The sequence below is a fragment of the Giraffa tippelskirchi genome, chromosome 1 (genome assembly GCF_054371585.1).
Source record: "Giraffa tippelskirchi isolate mGirTip1 chromosome 1, T2T-mGirTip1v1.2.pri, whole genome shotgun sequence".
Taxonomy (NCBI): domain Eukaryota; kingdom Metazoa; phylum Chordata; class Mammalia; order Artiodactyla; family Giraffidae; genus Giraffa; species Giraffa tippelskirchi.
In genome coordinates, this window is record NC_137275.1 from 208,240,072 (window position 1) to 208,262,141 (window position 22,070).

Below are 22,070 nucleotides of genomic sequence, written 5' to 3' on the forward strand. Positions count from 1 at the left end.
AGTTCACTACTCTACAAATAAACTCAACAACTTTATGCTAACTCTGGTCTTGTAGTCCAACTTAAATCTGCAATCTATTTGAAATAAAGGTTGCCTCTAGCAACTGAGATCGTTTGTCTAAATACAACAAATATAATTAGAAACGAAAAGAAAAAGACCTTGATTAAACCTAATCAAGTGTTCAAGGCAAGATAGCTAATATGTAAATACATTTATGTCTCTAATGGAAATGGTTGGTTACTAGGTCTTCAAAATCAGTGCTAGTCCAAGCAGCCCCTGTACTGGAAGACCTTATTTGCAACGGTGTATATGCAAATCCTGCCCAACTTGCTCGAACATTTTTCACAAACTTTCTGCAAATCCCACAGCAAGAAATATTCACGGCTTTATGTAATCAAGTACTTCATGATTATCACTTAAACAGTCTTGCATTCTATTGGGATCAGTCTTGAAGTACTTCAGTATTCTAAAATCTCACTTTCTAAAGAGCATTTCCTAAATGTTTTTCATGTCTGACATTTCTTTCAAAGGATATGAAAGGGATCTAAATACATATTTCAAGATAACCCATATGTACATATATTTCCTTTCAGCTCCTAATTACATATTCTCTTAAACTAGTCTATTGCATCTCTTTCTAAGCTCTGAAATATGTCATTTCCCATCCTTTCTCTGCCTTCCTCTACCATATGTCTATTCTCTTGTTTTCTCCCTTTTTTTAATTACATGAATGAACCAAGTTCAGTCACTCAGTCATGTCCAACTCTTTGTGACCCCACAGACTGCAGCACGCCAGGCTTCCCTGTCCATCATCAACTCACGGAACTTACTCAAACTCATGTCCATAGAGTCAGTGATGCCATTCAACCATCTCATCCTCCATCGTCCCCTTCTCTTCCTTCCTTTTATCTTTCCCAGCATCAAGGTCTTTTCCAATGAGTCAGTTCTTCCCATCAGGTGGCCAAAGTATTGTAGCTTCAGCTTCAGCATCAGTCCTTCCTACGAATATTCAGGACTGATTTCCTTTAGGATTGACTGCCTTGGTCTCCTTGCTGTCCAAGGAACTCTCAAGAGTCTTCTCCAACACCACAGTTCAAAAACAGCAATTCTTCAGCCCTCAGCTTTCCTTATGGTCCAACTCACATCCATACTTGGCTACTGGAAAAACCATAGCTTTGACTCGATGGCCTTTTGTTGCAAAGTGATGTCTCTGCTTTTTCATATGCTGTCTAGGTTTGTCAAAGCTTTTCTTCCAGGGAGCAAGTGTCTTTTAATTTCATGGCTGCAGTCACCATCTACAGTGATATTGGAGTCCAAGAAAATAAAGTCTGTAACACTCATATGTTACAAAGTGTCAAATGCATCACTTGATACAGAGCATATCCTCATTAAATCTTTCTGTGGTTTTCATTACATGAGTTACTTCTCCTGCTAATGATAATTTACACTGTTTATTAGCCTCCATACCTACTTAGCCTGGAGAAGGAAATGGCAACCCACTCCAGTATTCCTGCCTAGAGAATCCCACGGACAGAGGAGACCGGTGGGCTGCAGTCCGAGGGGTCTCAAAGAGTCGGATACGACTGGGTGACTTCACTTTCACTTTCACTTTAATACCTGAACAATGCCATGTTTAAATCAGGAACATTCTATAAAAGTCCACTATTTAAAAATTTTCACAACAGAGAAATAATAAAGTGATGTGAGCTGTTTGCATAGAATCTATTCAGATGTCAAGTATTTATCGTAACTGACTCCACAAAAAGGATATGATGTAGAAATTTTCATCAATCGTTTTACTTCACATAAAATTAATCAGTTACCAAGGCCTGTTAATTCTGTTTATTAAATTGCTTTTGCATCTCTTCTTATCATTCCCCAATTCCTGTAACCATTTCAGTTTCTATAGATTATCCTTAGTCCTGACCATTTCCCACTAATGTGGTTATAGTTACTGCAATATCTCCTATCTGATAGCCTGCCTCTAACCTCTGCCCTCTCCCATTTGGCATCCACAAGCTGGTCTGAGTTATTGTCCTTAAATATAAATTTTGTTTTTCCAAAATTTATCCCCAAAGCATTTTCACCCCTGCTTAGAGAAAATTAAGATCTATTTTCTATTAATTTAAGGCTATTAACACCTGACCAGGGATGACCTTTCCAACCTAATCTTTGCTGATGCTCTTTCTCCTGTTTTTACTATACACTCACAGACTACCCCAGGATCCAGGTGGCTCCAGTGGTAAAGAATCCACCTGCCCATAGAGGAGATACAGGAGACGCAGGTTTCATCCCTGGATCAGGAAGATCCTTGGAATAGAAAATGGCAACCCACTCCAGTATTCTTGCCTGGAAAATTCCATGGACAGAGGAGCCTGGTAGACTGCAGTCCATGGGGTCTCAAAGAGTCAGACACAACTGAGCAGACAGACAGATAGTCCCCAGAATCCATCATCCTGCCATATGACTACCAAATCCCTGCCTCTGGCTAGTTGTTTCTTCTGCCTAGGTAAGATAAGGGTTAGTCACTCAGCTGTGCCCGACTCTTTGTGACCCCATGGACTGTAGCCTGCCAGGCTCCTCTGTCCATGGGATTCTCCAGGCAAGAATACTGGAGTGGTTTGCCATTTCCTCCTCCTGGGGATATTCCTGACCCAGGGATAGAACATGGGTCTCCTACAATGTAGACAGATTCCTTACCATTTGAGCCACCAGGGAAGCCCAATGCCCTATAAATACCAGTTAATATCCCTTCCTTCATGAAATACTGGCATTCCCTAACAAAGTGCAACTTTTCAAGCTCTCATACATACATTTTAAATATGTATACTTCCTACACTATTATCAGGTGATTATCGATATGCTTTGCTTTTTCTGAAAATGAGGATCCTAGAACAAAGGGTTTCTTTACATCTCTATCTCCAGAATGCTACATACAGCCTGTCAGATAACAAAAGTACAGAACAGTGAATGATTTGCTGTGAAATTGTTCGTTCATGGCCAACACAATCATAAAAATTCCATTAAATTGTCTAAGTCCTAAAACTCCTTCCAATATTTATTGTCATTAATCAATATTTTCCCTTAGAAAATGTTCCCTTTGAATACTGACAATTCATTATTTCTAATAACAAGATCTCTTGTACTACTTTTATACTCCTTGTCTTGATGCTTGCTCTTTGCCACTGACTGAATGAAGCTATATTCCTATTTTACCCTCTCTCTTTTCCTCTTCTCACTTTACATATTCTCCCCAGGCAGTTCATTTCAGCTTATGGTTTCATTAAACATCTCCAAAACCAGAAATCCACTCTGGTTATCCTACTGTATATAACAAATTCAAGCTATTTCTTGGATATGCAAGTTATAAAGGTGACCAAGCAATACATAAAATAAAGAAAATTTGGTCTCTCTCCAAACATTATCACTGAAATCAGCATCATTTCCTTCTGAGAGAGAAAAAATTGGAATCAACATTGGTCACTTCCTCTCCCTCATGTCTCACTTGACATTTATCTTTTGTTTTTGTCACTACCTTTGAGTTCAGTTCAGTTCAGTACAGTCACTCAGTTGTGTCCAACTCTTTGCGATCCCATGGACCACAGCACACCAGGCCTCCCTTTCCATCACCAGCTCCCAGAGTTTGCCCAAACAAATGTCCATTGAGTTGGTGATGCCATCCAACCATCTCATCCTCTGCCATCCCCTTCTCCTCCTACCTTCGATCTTTCCCAGCATTAGGTTCTTTTCAAATGAGCCAGTTCTTTGCATCAGGTGGCCAAAGTATTGGAGTTTCAGCTTCAGCATCAGTCCTTCCAGTAAACACTAGGGACTGATCTCCTTGAGGATGGGCTGTTTGGATCTCTTTGCAGTCCAAGGAGTCTTTTCCAACACTCAAAAGTCTTCTCCAACACCACAGTTCAAAAGCATCATTTCTTCGCTTCTCAGTCAGTTCAATTCAATCGCTCAGTCATGTCTGACTCTTTGCGACTGCATGAATCGCAGCACGCCAGGCCTCCCTGTCCATCACCAACTCCTGGAGTCTACCCAAACCCATGTCCATCAAGTCGGTGATGCCTCTTTATGGTCCAACTTTCACATCCATACATGACAACTGGAAAAACCATAGCCTTGACTAGAAGGACTTTTGTTGACAAAGTAATGTCTCCGCTTTTTAATATGCTGTCTAGGCTGGTCTTAACCTTCCTTCCAAGGAGTAAGCGTTTTTTTAATTTCATGGCTGCGGTCACCATCTGCAGTGATTTTGGAGCCCAGAAAAATAGTCAGCCACTATTTCCACTGTTTCCCCATCTATTTACCATGAAGTGATGGGACCAGATGCCATGATCTTAGTATTCTGAATGTTGAGTTTTAAGCCAACTGTTTCACTCTCCTCTTTCACTCTCATTAAGAGGCTGTTTAGTTTTCTTCACTTTCTGCCATAAGGGTGGTGTCATCTGCATGTCTGAGGTTATTGATATTTCTCCCAGCAATCTTGATTCCAGCTTGTGCTTCATCCAGCCCAGCATTCTCATGATGTAGTCTGCATATAAGTTAAATAAGCAGGGTAACAATAAACAGCCTTGACATACTCCTTTTCCTATTTGGAACCAGTCTGTTGTTCCATGTCCAGTTCTAACTGTTGCTTCCTGACCTGCATACAGGTTGCTCAAGAGACAGGTCAGATGGTCTGTTATTTCCATCTCTTTCAGAATTTTCCACAGTTTATTGTGATCCACACAGTCAAAGGCTTTAGCATAGTCAATAAAGCAGAAAGAGATGTTTTTCTGGAACTCTCTTGCTTTTTCGATGATCCAGCCGATGTTGGCAATTTGATCTCTGGTTCCTCTGCCTTTTCTAAAACCAGCTTGAACATCTGGAAGTTCATGGTTCACGTGTTGCTGAAGCCTGGCTTGGAGAATTTTGAACATCACTTTGCTAGCACGTGAGATGAGTGCAAGTGTGCAGTAGTTTGAACATTCTTTGGCATTGCCTTTCTTTGGGAGTGGAATGAAAACTGACCTTTTCCAGTCCTGTGGCCACTGCTGAGTTTTCCAAATTTGCTGGCATATTGAGTGCAGAACTTTCACAGCATCATCTTTTAGCAGTTGAAATAGCTTGATTGGAAATCCATCACCTCCACTAGTTTTGTTCGTACTGATGCTTCCTAAGGCCCACTTGACTTCACATTACAGGATGTCTGGCTCTAGGTGAGTGATCACACCTTTGTGATTATCTGGGTCATGAAGATCTTTTTTGTACAGTTCTTCTGTGTATTCTTGCCACCTCTTCTTAATATCTTCTGTTTCTTTTAGTTGCATACCATTTCTGTCCTTTATTGAGCCCATTTTTGCATGAAATATTCCCTTGGTATCTCTAATTTTCTTGAAAAGATCTCTGGTCTTTCCCATTCTCTTGTTTTCTTCTATTCCGTTGCACTGATCACTGAGGAAGGCTTTCTTATCTCTGCTTTGCATCCAAATGGGTATATCTTTCCTTTTCTCCTTTGAAATATCCGTCAAATATGTTTACAAATTGTAATTCTCAAAACATTTTGCCCAATTTTAGACTTATATTATACTTCAACTGGTATATAAAAAGTTAAGATGTTTTTTAACTCTCAGTTACTGAGATGAGTCCTCAGTAAGCATAGCTCACATTATGTTTCAACTGAAATATAAAAGTTAAGATGTTCTTTAACTCCCAGTCTCACTCCATTCTCCAGTGTATTTTGGGATTCACTTTCAGGTTATCAGTTTGTGAAGAGATACAACTATTCTATAACTTATAGGAAAGTGTTTATCCTATATTTTATATGTAAAATATGCATTTACAAATATTATATAGTATATGAATGCATATTTTACAAGAAAGTGTTTACATTTTGTAATTTTTAAATAAAAAGTATTCTATTTTACAAGAAAGTATATGTTTTACTTACTCTATTTTTAATTAATCTGTATCTTAAGGGTATATTTTAGAGAATTTCTGTGACAATAAACATTTATGGACGATTGTAATGAAAACTAAATTACTTAGAATTTATAAAGGGCATTTCGTACTTCCTAACAAAGACACTACATTGTTTGTTCTCTTCAGTTTCACAATCTGCACACAATCTTGCTGCCTTTTCCTCTAATAATTCTTGAGGCTAAGTACAAATGTTTTTTCTGCATATTAATTGTAGCAAGAATCCCTTGATTTTTTTTTTTTTTTCTCTAGTCAAGCAATGTGCTGTGCGGTACTTAGTCACTCAGTTGTGTCTGACTCTTTGGAAACCCATGGACTGTACCCCGCCAGGCTCCTCCGTCCATGGGAATTCTTGAGGCAAGAATAGTGGAGTGGATTGCCATGCCCCTCCTTCATGGGATCTTCCCAACCCAGGAATTGAACCGGGGTCTCCTGAATTGCAAGCAGATTCTTTACCAGCTGAACTACCAAGGAAGTCCAGTCAAGCAATAGGACTCAGTTTTCATAACTCAGTATAAGTTCTAAAAAAAAAAAAAAAAAAAAAGAGGCTCAATTTATGGGGCTTCCCACGTGGCTCAGTGGTAAAAAAAAAAAAAAAAAAATTTACTCGCCAGTGCAGGAGACATAATCTCCCCCGGATGGGCAAGATACCCTGGGGGAAGGCATGGCAACCCATTCCAGTATTCTTTCCTGGAGAATCCCATGGACAGAGGAGCCTGATGGGCTACCGTTCATAGGGTCACAGAGAGTCAGACATGACTGAAGTGACTTAGCATGCACACCAGGTGGCTGCTAGCAAGTAAAAGATAAAAGTTCTAGTAAAAGATACTTCTTCTACTTACATGAAATCATTTCTAGTGGCTAATTATATTCAAAGTACAACTAACTAATCACCAAAATGTTTTGTCTCAATATAATTCCATAAATCTACCTCCATGATGCCCTTGCAAGTAATTAGATCCCACAATTGAGTAAGCTTTAGTAAGGAATGTATATTCTATGAAACTCAAAAGTTCCCTTTCCTTTTTCAAGGATAATGTATTAACCAGCCTAGCTATCTCTCTGTTCTTAGATTAAAAATTTTCTGAATATGATATCAGTTGAACAGTCTTGAAATATGCAGCATCAGACTCAACTCAGAGAGTGAGAACAGACTGTTCCTCATCAGGACTTTACTTAACCCTGAGTTCAAGTACTGAATATACATGCATCAAGTCAGCTGTCTTGCTGGTCCTACCAGAATCTTGGTCTGGTTTTGCTAATTGATTTATTTCTTTTGATGATTTCTGCACTTCTAGTAACTGACTCCTCCAGTCAGAGTGCTTTCTCCATACACTTGGGAATGCACTGGTAATTTGCTCTCAGTGGAATTCTGGGATCCGGAATTCAACCTCAGTTCTAGTCCAAGGCCTGTATTGTCATGTCTCCCTGGAATCAGCAAGTGAGGATGTCAGTTTCTAGACCAGATTTCCTCTAGGTTTTACTGATACCTTCTCCTAGCCCTTCATTGAGACCTTTTCAGATTGCATTTCTTGCCCAGTCAATTATGTCTTTGCTGATTATTAAAATTCCTTATCACTGTGTCTAAATTAGTCTATTCTACTGAGCTATTCTCCATTATCAAAATGCTTTAGAAGCAGAAATAGTAGATATCTACCAAGGAGAAACTAGCACAGTGCCAGGAAACAGTGAATTTTTTGAGGACTTGAATGTTGAACAGTAATTCTGGACAATTTTCTCCACTGCACTTCACTAACAAAATCTTAAATTAGTCTTTCTTCCACCATGTTTGACAGAAATTAAGTTGTCCTTCTGCTTCTAGACTCATCTTTTCTAACCTGAATTCCACATAACTGTCAAAATTCAAAATAACTGTCAAAATGATCTTTTTAACTAACAAATCTGACCTAACAAATCTTCAAAATCCTTTGACATCTCTTATTTTTTCAAACAAATACTAACTTGCTGACATTCTCAAAGAGCTTACCCAACCTCCTTTTTCCTCATGATCTGCTACTATCTTCCCACACTTTACTATTTAGAAATTCCAAACTCCCTGCATGGAGCACTTGACTATATCTTGTGGTATGCTGTGTCAGGCTCCTGTGGGCTCCTACTGACTCACAAGGGCTGACTGTTTAACATTCAGAAATGTTGCCAATAACTATTAAATAATTTGGCATCTTGAAATTAGCCATAGTGGAAGTATATACTATGGGAATAGCATATGTCACACATCAGAGTTTTTTTCCCTCTCAGAGAAGCAGATACCCAGCACTAAAAGCAGCTCATATATGTCAGGTGTTAAAATCCTAAAGGATGCATGGATTTCCACTTGGAAGGAGCAAAGAGTGGAGATAAAATGGATGGCAGAGACAAGGTTGCAATCCTGTCTCCATTCACACTAATTCTTTCTTAGTGTGCACAGAAATGCCTAGTCGAGGTACTGAGATGGAAAAACTTTATGCCATAGGTAAAAATAACCACTGTAATAGCAACGATGCCAATAAAAATGCTTTATGTTTAGTTATTTACATATATATTTTAATGTAAATTATTTTGTTGCTGTGTGAAATTTTAATTTAACTACAATGTAGCCTTTATTAAATATTTCTAAATAAGATAATTGATTTTTGATTTGTACTTCACACTATGATACTTAGACAATATAATATTCAAAATGATACTCATACTTTACACATCATTGATTAAACCTATAGTGAGTAAGATTAAAACATGATTGATAATTCTTTCAGTTTTAAACACTCACACTTCTTGTGTTTCACATAGGAACTTCCAGATCCCTATTACATATGATATAAATCCCATCCAAAATAAACTTATATATTGACTGTCCACTGATCTCTCAGTGGTTTTAAATTTCTGATTGTTTTACTGAGGCAGTTGATCTGCTATTATATTTTAACCCTCCTGTTAGGTGGAAGGTTGAATCAAGAGATTTTTCTCTACTAGAGTAAATTACTGATGAAAATATTGCAAAACACAACATATCTTTGATGTAGAAGGATTTCAGTATTCTAGTATAGGGTAGGTACATTATAAAGACACCTGAATTTCAGACCTAAAGAAAAATTTAATGAATTTTGACTGCTCAATTGGAGAAAAATTCTGAGTTTCAATAGTGCATGTTTCAACTTTATGCTATATTTAACAAAATAATATTATCCCTCACTAATTCTTTATCTGGTAAACAGTTTCAGGAAATTATGACTTCTAAGCTTTTACCTTTTTGCCTTTGTCGACAGTGTAGGTTATATGAAATACTTTTGTACTGGCCTATTAGCTTAATGATGAACGATAAATAAAAGGGAGAAATGAAGTGATAACTAAGGAAAAAAATTCAAGTCTTTCAATTTTGTGTGCGTGTGTGCTGAATATAAAATATCTAGAGCTTATCCTTGAGAACCCCTGTACTGACCTAAAGTTCATGTAGATCCCTTGCATTGCATAGATTTTTAATCTTTGCAAGGAATGTGAATCTAATTTTCATTGTACTCTCAAAGATTATGATAAGTATCCAGGTGATTTCTGTCATCTGGTAACATAACATGCCATGAGTGAGAATAAAAATACATCACAACTTTGCTGTACATGTGTTTGAAGACATGAATGAACATCCATGCATTGACGCCAGTGTACTATTTTGTCCTTCCAAAGAGTCAGTTTTTGAGAAAAAAGAACTTCATGACTATCAGAACACAGTGCCTCTTTGACAATCAATATTTTACAGATGCCACTCCTTCTTCCTAATTTATCCTTCCTGCCTGATTTCCTTGTGACCCTTCACAAGTTCATCCATTTGATTGACCTGGAATTCATTAATCAAATAAATGTTAAACACTTACTATATACTAGGCATTCATCCAGGTACTAAGAATTTAGACAAAAATCCCTGCCTTCAGGGAGTTTACATTTTATTGGAAGAAATACATTAAAACTAATTATTAAGTGTTTGATAGAAAGAATCGTTACTTAAGGTTTGTTAGGCAACAGCTTCTCTGGAATGCCTTCCATCCCAGGTTATGTTCTGTTTCATTTACAGGCACTCCCAGAGGATCCCATCTGGGAGTGGAAAATTCTTCCAGAGATTAGAATACCAGATCACCTTACCCATGTCCTGAGAAATCTGTATGCAGGTAAGGAAGCAACAGACAACAGACTGGTTCCAAGTCAGGAAAGGAGTCTGTCAAGGCTGCATATTGCCACCCTGCTTATTTAACTTATATGCAGAGTTTCAGTTCAGTTCAGTCACTCATTCATGTCTGACTCTTTGCAACCCCATGGACTGCAGCACGACAGGCCTCCCTGTCCATCCCCAACTCCCGGAGTTTACCCAAACCCATGTCCATTGAGTCAGTGATGCCATCCAACCATCTCATCCTCTGTCATCCCCTTCTCCTCCTGCCTTCAATCTTTCCCAACAACTGACTTTCAAATGAGTCAGTTCTTTGCGTCAGGTGGCCAAACTATTAGAGTTTCAGCTTCAGAGTACATCATGCAAAATGCCAGACTGGATGAAGCACAAGCTGGAATCAAGATTGTTGGGAGTAATATAAGTAACCTCAGATACACAGATGACACCACCCTTATGGTAGAAAGAAAAGAAGAACTAAAGAGCCTCTTGATGAAAGTGAAAGAGGAGAGTGAAAAAGTTGGCTTAAAGCTCAACATTCAGAAAACTAAGATCATGGCATCAGGTCCCAACACTTCATGGGAAATAGATGGGGAAACAGTGGAAATAGTGACAGATTTTATTTTCTTGAGCTCCAAAATCACTGCAGATGGTGACTGCAGCCATGAAATTAAAAGACATTTGCTCTTTGAAAGAAAAGCTATGAACAACCTAGACAGCATATTAAAAAGCAGAGACATTACTTTGCCAACAAAGGTTCGTCTAGTCAAAGCTATGGTTTTTCCAGTAGTCGTGTATGGATGTGAGAGTTGGACTATAAAGAAAGCTGAGCCCTGAATAACTGATACTTTTGAAGTGTGGTGTTGGGGAAGGCTCTTGAGAGTCCCTTGGACTGCAAGGAGATCAAACCTGTCAATGCTAAAGGAAATCAGTCCTGAATATTCATGGAAGGATTGATGCTGAAGCTGAAACTCCAATACTTTGGCCATCTGATGAAAAGAAGTGACTCATTGGAAAAGACCCTGATGCTGGGAAAGATTGAAGGCAGGAGGAGAAAGGATGACAGAGGATGAGATGATTGGATGGAATCACTGACTTGATGGACATGAGTTTGAGCAAGCTCTGGGGAGTTGGTGATGGACAGGGAAGCCTGATGTGCTGCAATCCGTGGGGTCACAAAGACTGGACCTGACTGAGTGACTGAACTGAACTGAACCAGAGGATCCCATGCTTCCCGCCATTCAAGCAGCAGCTCCACATTGTATCAGATCTATTTATATTTCTCTCTGACAGTAGACTCCAAGAAGTTATGGACCATATTTTCTCCATCCTTTTAAAAGTAATTAGTCAAATTCCTGGGTCATGGAGTATATGATTTAAAAAGCTCCAATTTATTGAGTCCTTTGCTTTTATAGGTTATTGTTCTAAGCCCTTTCCATGTAAAACTGGTTTTCTTTTCTTGCATAACAAATCACCACAAGTTTGTCATCTCATAGTTTCCGTAGATCAGAAATCTGAGCATACCTTAAGTGGGATTCCCTATTGAAAGTCTCACAGGGCTGTCATGAAGGTTTGTTTGTATGTGGAGATCTCGCTAGGAAAGAATCTGCTTCCGAGCTCACTTAGTTGGCTGGCAATATTAGTTTTCTGTAGTTGCATGACTAAGGACCCTGGCTTCTAAATGGCTGTGAATGAAAACTGTCCTCAGTTCCTGGAGGCCACCGCAGGTTTTTACTATGTGACTTCATATGCAGTTCACAACAATGTGGTTTGCTTCTTTAAGGTCACAAAGTGATTCTCTTTACAACCTAGTAAGACAGAGCCCTCTTTAAGGAAATGTAATGATTGGAGTAACATTCCATTGTCTTTACCATATTCTCAGGCTGAGGAACGTGTCAGAGATTCTACCCATACTCAAGGTGCAGGAATTTCATAAAGGCATGATTCTTTGGGAGCTGCTTTAGAATGTACTTGCCACACCATGAATTCTCTCCTTTAACGCTCAAAATTCTATAAGGCATGTGCTATTATTATAAAGTTAAAGGGCACCAGCTAATAAAAAAAAATCAAGCCAAGTTTTAAGCCAAGCAGCATTACTCCAGAATCCAAATTTTTATCTTACTTTATATTGACTTCACTAAATACACATTCACTGAATTTATAATTGAAGTAGTGAATAAACCAGAGAAGGCAATGGCACCCCACTCCAGTACTCTTGCCTGGAAAATCCCATGGATGGAGGAGCTTGGTAGGCTACAGTCCATGGGGTCGCTAAGAGTCGGACACGACTGAGCAACTTCACTTTCACTTTTCCCTTTCATGCACTAGGGAAGGAAATGGCAACCCACTCCAGTACCCTTGCCTGGAGAATCCCAGGGGCGGCGGAGCCTGGTGGGCTGCCGTCTCTGGGGTCGCACAGAGTCGGACACGACTGAAGCGACTTAGCAGCAGCAGCAGCAGTGAATAAACAATTGAATAAATTAATGTTGATCATGATTTTCCCTTTACAGATGGTACGAAATGTACCTTTGTACATAACAGAAATACACTCAGCAGAGCATGATGCTTAAACTGAGAATTTGAGAAAAGACAGGTTTGTGTGTCTCATGTGTTTATTGGGTGGAATGGAAGAACGAATTTCCTGGGCTATTTAGCATTTACTTTATTTCACTTTTTTTCTTTTTTTCTTCCTGACTCAGAGACTAAACTCCAACATTGCTGGCAGATTTCACTTTTTTCATCCTTTAATTTTGACTTTTTGTAGCATTATATACTTCAATTTCATTACTTGAAATTTCTGATGATACTAATCTATTTTGAAATCATTAGTAATTATTGGGTAATATTATACAGTGTTATATTATATTGGTATAATGATTTGTTTATTCATTCATTCATAGTTTCCCTAACCAGTCTATAACTTTTATGAGGACAGATCTTATCTATTTTTGACCACTGCTATATTTTGAGAATCTGTAAAATAGCAGACACACAGTAGGCACTCAATAAATGACTTTGAATGATTTGAGAGAAACATCTAAAATAACATACTAGAAAAAAAAAATTCCAATATACTATCATTTTTTTCCTCTGCTCTAATGTGGTTTTGCTACTGTTTGTGTTTTAAATACAAGCTATCTGGAGAATAAAACAGAATTAGTTCTTAAGCTTCATTTGGCTTTAATACACAATCAAAAATGTATTTTAAATTTTTGTTGTTGTTTAAGCATTGTATTTAATTAAATTTCAAGTAGGTAGTGTTGGAAAGAGTGTCTCACTTTGCCAAAACACCGTCCACATAGATTTAAAGGAAAGTTGTGTTTTCCCATATGGGCTTAACTCAGAAGGCCTAACTTATAAAGTGTTCCTCTGATCTCTGAAGACACCCTCATTTCTATGATATATATCATATAATCAAACTACCTAAATGATTTTGGAAACAAGATTACAACAGCATTTTTTTCTCCCTTTCACTTTCAGCTAAAAAATATCCAAATCATTTATCATGTGGTAGATCTTTCTTGTATCTTGTAGCAATAAACTTGCTGCTAACATATGGTGTTATTTAGCTTTGTAACAGAAAAGATTAATCAGCCAACAAAATGTCATTATAAAGGAAATATTTTAAACTGTGATTTTCTATTTTCTCTCACTTATGGGCATCCAGCCAAATTCATCTGCAGCTGGATTAAAGAGCGACATGTGGAAATAAAAAAACAAACCCTTAAATTATCAGTGGCATTTTATATATTCAGGATGCCACACTAAAGTTCTATTGCTTGTGAAATGCAAATGTTTCCCTTTAATGAGAAATTACATTATTGTCTTAGTTGTGTGTGTGTCTCTGTGTGTGTGTGTGTGAAATTTTGGAGGATTCGTTGAAAACATTATCATTACCAACATTATCAACAACAGCCATGTTCATTCACTTTGTGGTGGTGATGGTTTAGTCGCCAAGACATGTCTGACTCTTGCAACCCCACAGACTGTTGCCCTCCAGGCTCCTCTGTCTGTGGGGTTTCCCAGGCAAGAATACTGGAGTATGTTGCCATTTCATTCACTTACTGTTACTTAAACCAAGACTTAGATTAAATGATTACCCTAGATCTCTTTGGAAAGAGAAGGTTTTAACCCGGGAGTGGGAAGACTCAGTAATAAAGTAGGAATAACCTTAATAAATGCTGTAGCTTCTTCTGAAAGAACACTTTAGCATAAATTGTATGATATATTAGGCTGATCCTATTATTAGTGAAAATACTCACTGGCAGGAAAAATAGCACTTTATTAACAATATTAATTATGGCTTTTTCAAAGTAGTCATATAAATATGAAAGTATTAGCCCCTCAGTCATGTCCAAATCTTCACTACTCCAAGGACTATCGTCTGCCAGTCTCCTCTGTCTATGGAATTCTCCAGGCAAGAATACTAAAGTGGATTGCCATTCCCTTCTCCAGGGGATCTTCCCAACCCAGGGATCGAAACCCGGCCTCCTGCATTGCACGTAGATTCTTTACCATCTGAGCCACCGGGGAAGCCGAAAGTCATGTAAGTACTGTAATAACTAAAAGAAAATTATTTTTAAGAGCTTTAAAAAAATCACAGTAGTTTTTCGATGATTTTTTTTTTTTAATTGAGCCTAAAAACAGTACTATAAGGATTGGGTATCCACTAGTGCTTTGATATGAAGGTTTTATACTTTAAAATGTTGACAATCACTACATTATCTCATTTATTCCTCATAAGGTCCCCATTAACACTTCAAATTGAAAGAACTAACATTAACTGTGTGCTTAATTTTAAATAACCACTTTTCCAATGAATCTAGAATCATCCTTGGTGTAGATACTACTTACCTACAGGTCATGGAGGTGAATACTGATCTGTTATATTTTAAAGCCTTTTCTTCTCAAATTGATTTGTACTATAGTTTCTGGACCAATTTTACATTTTTGCTACCCATAAATATATGCAGATTTTTAGCACTTTTCCAGAATCAATGAGTACTGCTCACATTTTATCTGGGTTCCATTGTGCCACAACTTATTTTTTCACTCTGTCTGTATATTTATGCATTCACATATCCACCATATAAATCTAACAAAGAACACACTCCCATAACTTCCTCAAAACCTGCTGGATATGTGACACATTAATTTGGAATGTATTTGTATAAATTAACATGCTAAGTATCCAAACTGAAATTTAGACTAGCTAACAGTATGAACTCTACTTCATTTATCTTTGCAGAACATGACTTACTGTTTTTCCAGAATAGGACAATTCTTCCTTAATGAGTTCTATCTAAAAATAATGAATACTATGTTAAACATGGAATCACAGAGGTTGTTTATACTGGTAACTATTCATAAAATGAGTATTTCCTTCTTTCCCAGGGATAGTAGTTAAGATGTTTATTAGCAGACACAAACAAATTAATCTGTTAGAAGAAAATTAAGCATGATATCCTTTGACATTTCCATGAATGATAAACACAGTTTATTCTGCCAAATTTATGTTGAACATAAAATAATACCTAGCCCAATTAAATAAGTATGCATTGACTGTTTGCATTAACATGTTATTCCACTAAATGTTAAGGTTCTAAATATATCTAAAATAGAGCTTCTGGCCTCAAAGGATGTAATGTCTTTTAGGGAGATTAAGACAAGTAATTTTTCAAGTGAGTCTTAAGGGCCTACTATTATAGGTTCTATAAAAATGATGCAAAGTGCTATGGGAATTTAAAGGAGAAAAAAACTAACATTAGGTTGCGGTGATTAAAAAGAGCTTTAAAGAATTTCTGCAGTTGAGATCTATCTTTACTTATGTATTTTTATGATGTGAAAAGAGATAGGGCATTACACTAAGGGTATATAGCTTGAGCAATGATAGAAAAATGAAAGCATTCATTGTGTTTGGGAAATAAATATTCCCATTTGACTATAGAACAAGTCACTCTCTTTCACCAGTACTTAATGAGTACTTGTTATGCGTTCAGCCCTCTTTTAGGGACTGGGAATTTAACAATGAACAAAACAGGCAAAAAATCTTCAACTTTGAAGTTGACTTCCTTGTGATAAAAGGTAACAGACCTATAAAAGAACCAGTAAGTGAATGAATGATATGAAATAGGGCTACAGGATCTATAGATGAACTCAGGAATAGGGAGTCTTGATGGCAGCTCATATTGTTATTTTTAATTAAAGTCAACAATTTTTAATTGTCTTTTAATTGTAGTTCCAGAGCTTGTGGCTGACAGTATAGATACTCTGATACATAACAATTAGCATGTGACTGAGTATGATGCATTAAAATTGAAATAACAGAAAGGGAGTAAGGAGACTACTTCAAGCAGTCCAGGTACAAAGTCACAGAGGAGTAAATTAGGGTAATGGCTGTAGGCATGAAAAAAAAAGAAAATGTGTAAAATACATTAAAATGAAGGATTAGTAGGACTTGGCAACTGTTAAAATACGTGAGAATGTCTCAAGGATCTAGTCCTCTAATATCAGGAAAAGTCTTGTGCAATTATCTGCAAAGACAAAAAATTAGTTAAAGATGGTTTGAAGGAAAAGGCAATGATTCTAATGGTCAGCATTTGAAAAGTGGTAAGAAAATACTAGTGATAATGTAAAGCAGGCACTTGGAAAGTTGGACTTGCATCTATGACTGAGGATCCAAAATTAGACGTATAAAAGACTTAGAATGTTTTTCATTGATTTAATAATGCTTTTGAGTGACACTTGGGAGTGATCATAGAGGAGAAGAATTGAAGTCCTTGGAAATATCTATATTTGAGGAGTTTGAGATGGGCTAGGACTTCCCTGTAGCTCAAATGGTAAAGAAACTGCCTGCAATGCAGGAGACCAGAGTTCAATCCCTGGGTTGGGAAGATCCTCTGGAGAAGGGAAGGGCAATCCACTCCAGTATTCTTTCCTGGAGAATTCCATGGACAGAGAAGCCTGGCGGGCTGCAGTCCAAGGGGTCGCAAAGAGTTGGACACGACTGAGAGACTAACACACACATACAAGGTTAATGTTAGATAGAATGTGAATGAGATTATATTTTGAAAGTGAATTTATTCTGGAGAATGGTTAGGGGAGAACAAGACAGTTAAGCAGAGAGGAAACAGTGTACTGTAGAGAGAGCATAAATTTGATGGTATGAAGAAATGAAGGAAGCAGGGGAAGCAGGATTAACAATGAACCTTTTTGTAAAGATGCAAAAATATGAGGGTGAGCAATATGTCATCTATTTGTAAAATTAAGAGATCATTTTAAAAGTGACTTTCTTAGAAAACCAGACGCTGAAGAATGCATACTAGATGATCCCATTTATATGAAGTTCAAGAACAGGGAAAACTAATCTTATATGGTAAGGATTACAGTTTTATTCTTGCGACCCCATAGATGGCAGCCCACCAGGCTCCCCCATCCCTGGGATTCTCCAGGCAAGAACACTGGAGTGGGTTGCCATTTCCTTCTTGAGGGAAATATTAACTGGGAGGTGATATAAGGGAAACTTCTCAGCATGCCAGAAATAGTCTACATCATGATCTAGACTATTACACTGCTGTATATCTATGTAAAAATTAATCAAGTTATATACTTACGGTTTTTGTGCTTCACCATAAATAAGTTAACTATCAAAAAATCAATAAAAAGAAAGAGAAACGGAGCAAGGAGGAAATGGAGGAAGGGAAGACACGTGATCCATTCTGGCTTCACTGAACACTGAATCCAACTTCATATAAAATCAAGCATAGTTCTAGACCCAGAAGTAACCTGAGTCACTAAATTCCCTTTATTGTTAATTGCTAGTTAGGGCTACATATTCTGTTATTTTTTATATGAAGAGTCCTAACTTGTATGGCTCAGATGGTAAAGAATCTGCTTGCAATATAAGAGACCTGGGTTCAATCCTTGGGTCAGGAAGATCCCCTGGAGAAGGGATCACAAAACATCTAATGGAAATGGGAATGGCTACCCATTCCAGTATTTTGCCAGGAGGATTCCATGGACAGAGAAGCCTGGTGGGCATCGCAGAGTTGGACATGGTTGAGCTACTAACAATTCACTTTTGGTCTTCCCTGATGACTCAGATGGTAAAGAATCTGCCTGCAATGCAGGAGACACAGGTTTGATCCCTGGGTTGGGAAGATCCCCTGCAGGAGGGAATGGCTACCTCTCCAGTATTCTTGCTTGGAGAATCCCATGAACAGAGGAACTTGGCAAGCTACAGTCCATAGGGTTGCATAGAGTCAGACACGACTGAGCAACTAAGCACATAACTAGTATATATTTAGATAAAGGTTTAAGTGTCATTTTGCAATTTTAATTATAATTGCAAATGAAATAATGTTGGAAAAGTCATAATAAGAGCAAAATAAAGTATAATTTTGGGATGTGGGATAGTTTATACAATTAGATATATATTCATTGAAATATTCAATATTTTTTGAATATTCAAATGGTAAATTCAGAAAGGCTATGTATTTTATGAATTCAACTTATTAAGCAGACTAATACATGAGTTTAAGGAAAACTAGATTAAAGCATTAATTATACTATGTAATAATAATAGATAATATATATGAAAGATGGGTTCATGTTAATTAATAGTAGACATTCACATAAGAATTTTAAAAGTTTTATGGTAATTAAAATATTGAATATAAATGAAAAAAACATGCTAAATCATAAATGTATGTATGAATGTGTATGTGGATTAAATTATCAATATTATCTATAAATTTTATATATTTGAAAGAAATATATACATATGGATTCTGCGGAAGGTGATAGGGTTGATTCTAAATAGCCTCATGGACATGTGTATTGTCATATGTGAAACAGAGCACCATTCCATGTTCGATGCATGTGACAAGGGCTCAGGGCCGGGGCAATGGGATGATCCAGAAGGATGGGATGGGGAGGGAGGTGGGTGGGGGGTCCGGGAAGGGGAACACATGTAAACCCATGGCTGATTCATGTCAATGTATGGCAAAAACTATTACAATATTGTAAAGTAATTAGCCCCCAACTAAAATAAATAAATTTATAAAAAATAAAAAAATAAAAAAAAAAAAAATAGCCTCATGAAATTAAAATGTATAATAATACACAATGTATTATCGCAACATGGAAATATTGAGAGAAATTTCTTCAAAATATCACAACATATAAAGCTATGATGTCAACATTTAAGTAGGTATAGTATTAGTGCAGAGAAAAAATTAATGCAGCAGAATTAATCATCTAGAAAAATAATAATTTACATGTAGTATATTATTATATGTATGTATTTCAAATCAAATTACTTGTGTTGGTCAACAAATTCAGATAGGATGACTTTTGTTGTTATTGTTGAAGGGATATAATCCATTTATAACACCATTTAAAGAAAAGAAATACAGATTTAAGAACTCTTTTCAGTTTATTATGTCTATAATGTTGTCTTCTTAAGGTAGAAAAAAGGCAGAAACTATAATGCAACAGTGATTCAGTTAAACACCTTAAAATTATATATTTTTATATATATATACACACACACACACACACACACACATCTGTGTAAACATACAGACTTCCCAGGTTGCTCAGTAGTAAAGAATCCTCCTTCCAATGCAGGAGATGGAGGACATTCATATTCAATCTCTGGGTCAGGAAGATACCTTGGAGAAGGAAATGGCAACCCACTTCAGTATTCTTACCTGGAAAATTCCATAGACAGAGAAGTCTGGTGGGCTACACAGTCCATGGGTTTGCACAAATTCAAACACAACTTCATGAATGAGTACAAAGCACACACACGCCACATGTGTATATATACACATATATACATCCCTTGGAGGAGGAAATGATAACCCACTTCAGTATTCTTGCCAGCACAAAGGGTCGAACATGGCTGTATATATATATACTCTTTTTCAGATTTTTTTCATTATAGGTTATTACAAGTTATTGAATATAGTTCCCTGGCCATTAAGTAAGTCCTGTTGTGCATCTATTTTATTTATAGTAGTGTGTATCTGTTAATCTCAAACCCCTAACTTATCCCTCCCTCCCTTTTCTCTTTGGTAACCATAAGTTTGTTTTATATGTCTTTGAGTCTATTTCTTTTTTTAAATTAATTTTTACTGGAGCATAGTCGATTTATAATGTTGTGTTGGTTTCTACTGTAGAGCAGTGAATCAGTTATACATTGAAGCATATGGCTTCATCATCATCATATATATCCAACAACAATGACCATAAACAACTTTTGAAAGCATACACTATATTGACATGTATGTGTACATGTGTGTGTTTGCATATACTTGAGATGATCAGGCATCCAGACTATGTAAAAATCTTTTACAAATGCTTTAAAGCAACAAAATAAATACAGAATCAAACAAGTCAAAATAAAATACCCTTACTAAAGTTGAGGTACACCAAAATCACAAAACATCTGATGCCAAGGAGAACCAGTGAAAACAGATATTGAAACTGTGAATCAATTAAGATGAAATTAAATTTACACATATTTAAGCAGTCTGAAAAATACTTTTAAACAATTTTTGTGGTTTTTTAAAAAGTTAAATAGTATATTAGTGTCCACTTAGGAAGTAAAGGTGAAAAATATTGCTATACAAGATGAAATTAAATGTTAACCTCTAGATGAATTGAAAGGCTATGGCACATGATAGTAACCTTAACCTGAATGGATTGGCTCAAATTTCCACACTGAAGGCTACTAAGGGAGAGATGTGCCTTTTTCTAGGGATAACGACATGAGATATCAAGTTTGTTCATAATTTATAATAATACAAAGAAGAGGATGAAGAAGAAGGAGAATGAGAGAGAGAAGAGGAAATCCAACACATTGTGTAGAGATAAAGCAATCAAAAGAACCAGATTCAGATATACCATAGATATTGAAACTATCTGATAGAGGATATAAAACATGTATGATTATTATGTTAAAAGCTCTAGATGAAAAGATGAACAATTTTCATAGATGCAGAGAAAGCATTTGATAAAATCTTATACCTATTCCATTAGCAATTAAAAACTCTTGGTAAACTGGAGAATTATATCTTGTTCATGAACTGGAAGATAGAATATTATTAAGATGTAAATGTTCCACCAATACAACCTGATCACAGTCCCAGCAGTATTTTTTTGTAGATATTGACAAAATAATTCTTAAATTTATATAAAAAGGCAAAAATTTAAAATATTCAGTGAGCTATCAAAAAGAGAAATTAGAGAAATAACACCATTTACTATAACATCGAAAAGAATAAAATGGTTATTTAGTTGCTCAGTCGTGTCTCACTCTTTTGCAACCCCATGGACTGTTGCCTGCCAGGGTCCTCTGTCCATGGGATTTTGATAAAATACCTAGGATTAAACCTACCCAAGGTGACAAAAGACCTGTACTTCAAAAACTAGAAAACACTGATGAGAGGAAGTGAAGTCAAAACAAATGGAAAAGTATGCCATGTTATTGAACTGGAAAAATCAATATTGTTAAAATGACCATACTACCCAAGAGAAATGGCAACCCACTCCAGTATTCTTGCCTGGAGAATCCCAGGGATGGCGGAGCCTGGTGGGCTACCATCTATGGGGTCGCACAGAGTCAGACACGACTGAAGCGACTTAGCAACAGCAGCAGCACCCAAGGCTATCTACAGATTAAAAGCACTCCCTATCTAATTACCAATGGCATTTTTCATAGACTTGGGCAAACAATTTTTTTTTTAAATTTATATGGAAACACAAAAGACTGTATAGCCAAAACAATTCTGAGAAAGAACAGAGCTTGAGGAATCAGACTCCCTGACTTTAGACTATATAAAGAACCCACAGTCATCAAAACAGAATAGTACAGGCACAAAAACAGAAATATATATCATAGAGAGCCCAGAAATAAGCCTATGCAATTATGGGCAATTAA

General features: G+C 36.8%; 1 protein-coding gene across 2 annotated transcripts in view; it reads left to right on the forward strand.

Annotated features, from left to right (window-relative positions):
* LOC145519852 (uncharacterized) overlaps nucleotides 1-22,070 on the forward strand; it is a 669,571-nt gene that overhangs the window by 201,661 nt on the left and 445,840 nt on the right. Inside the window, exons 4-5 of one of the 2 annotated variants that reach the window (XR_014063968.1) lie at nucleotides 10,034-10,127; nucleotides 14,579-14,669. Coding sequence is in view for 1 of the 2 variants with exons in the window: in XM_081524738.1 (XP_081380864.1) it covers nucleotides 10,046-10,127; nucleotides 14,579-14,669 (173 nt within the window). In the remaining variant the exon portion in view is untranslated. The remainder of the gene's footprint in view (nucleotides 1-10,033; nucleotides 10,128-14,578; nucleotides 14,670-22,070) is intronic. The other variant, XM_081524738.1, reaches the window with a different exon arrangement.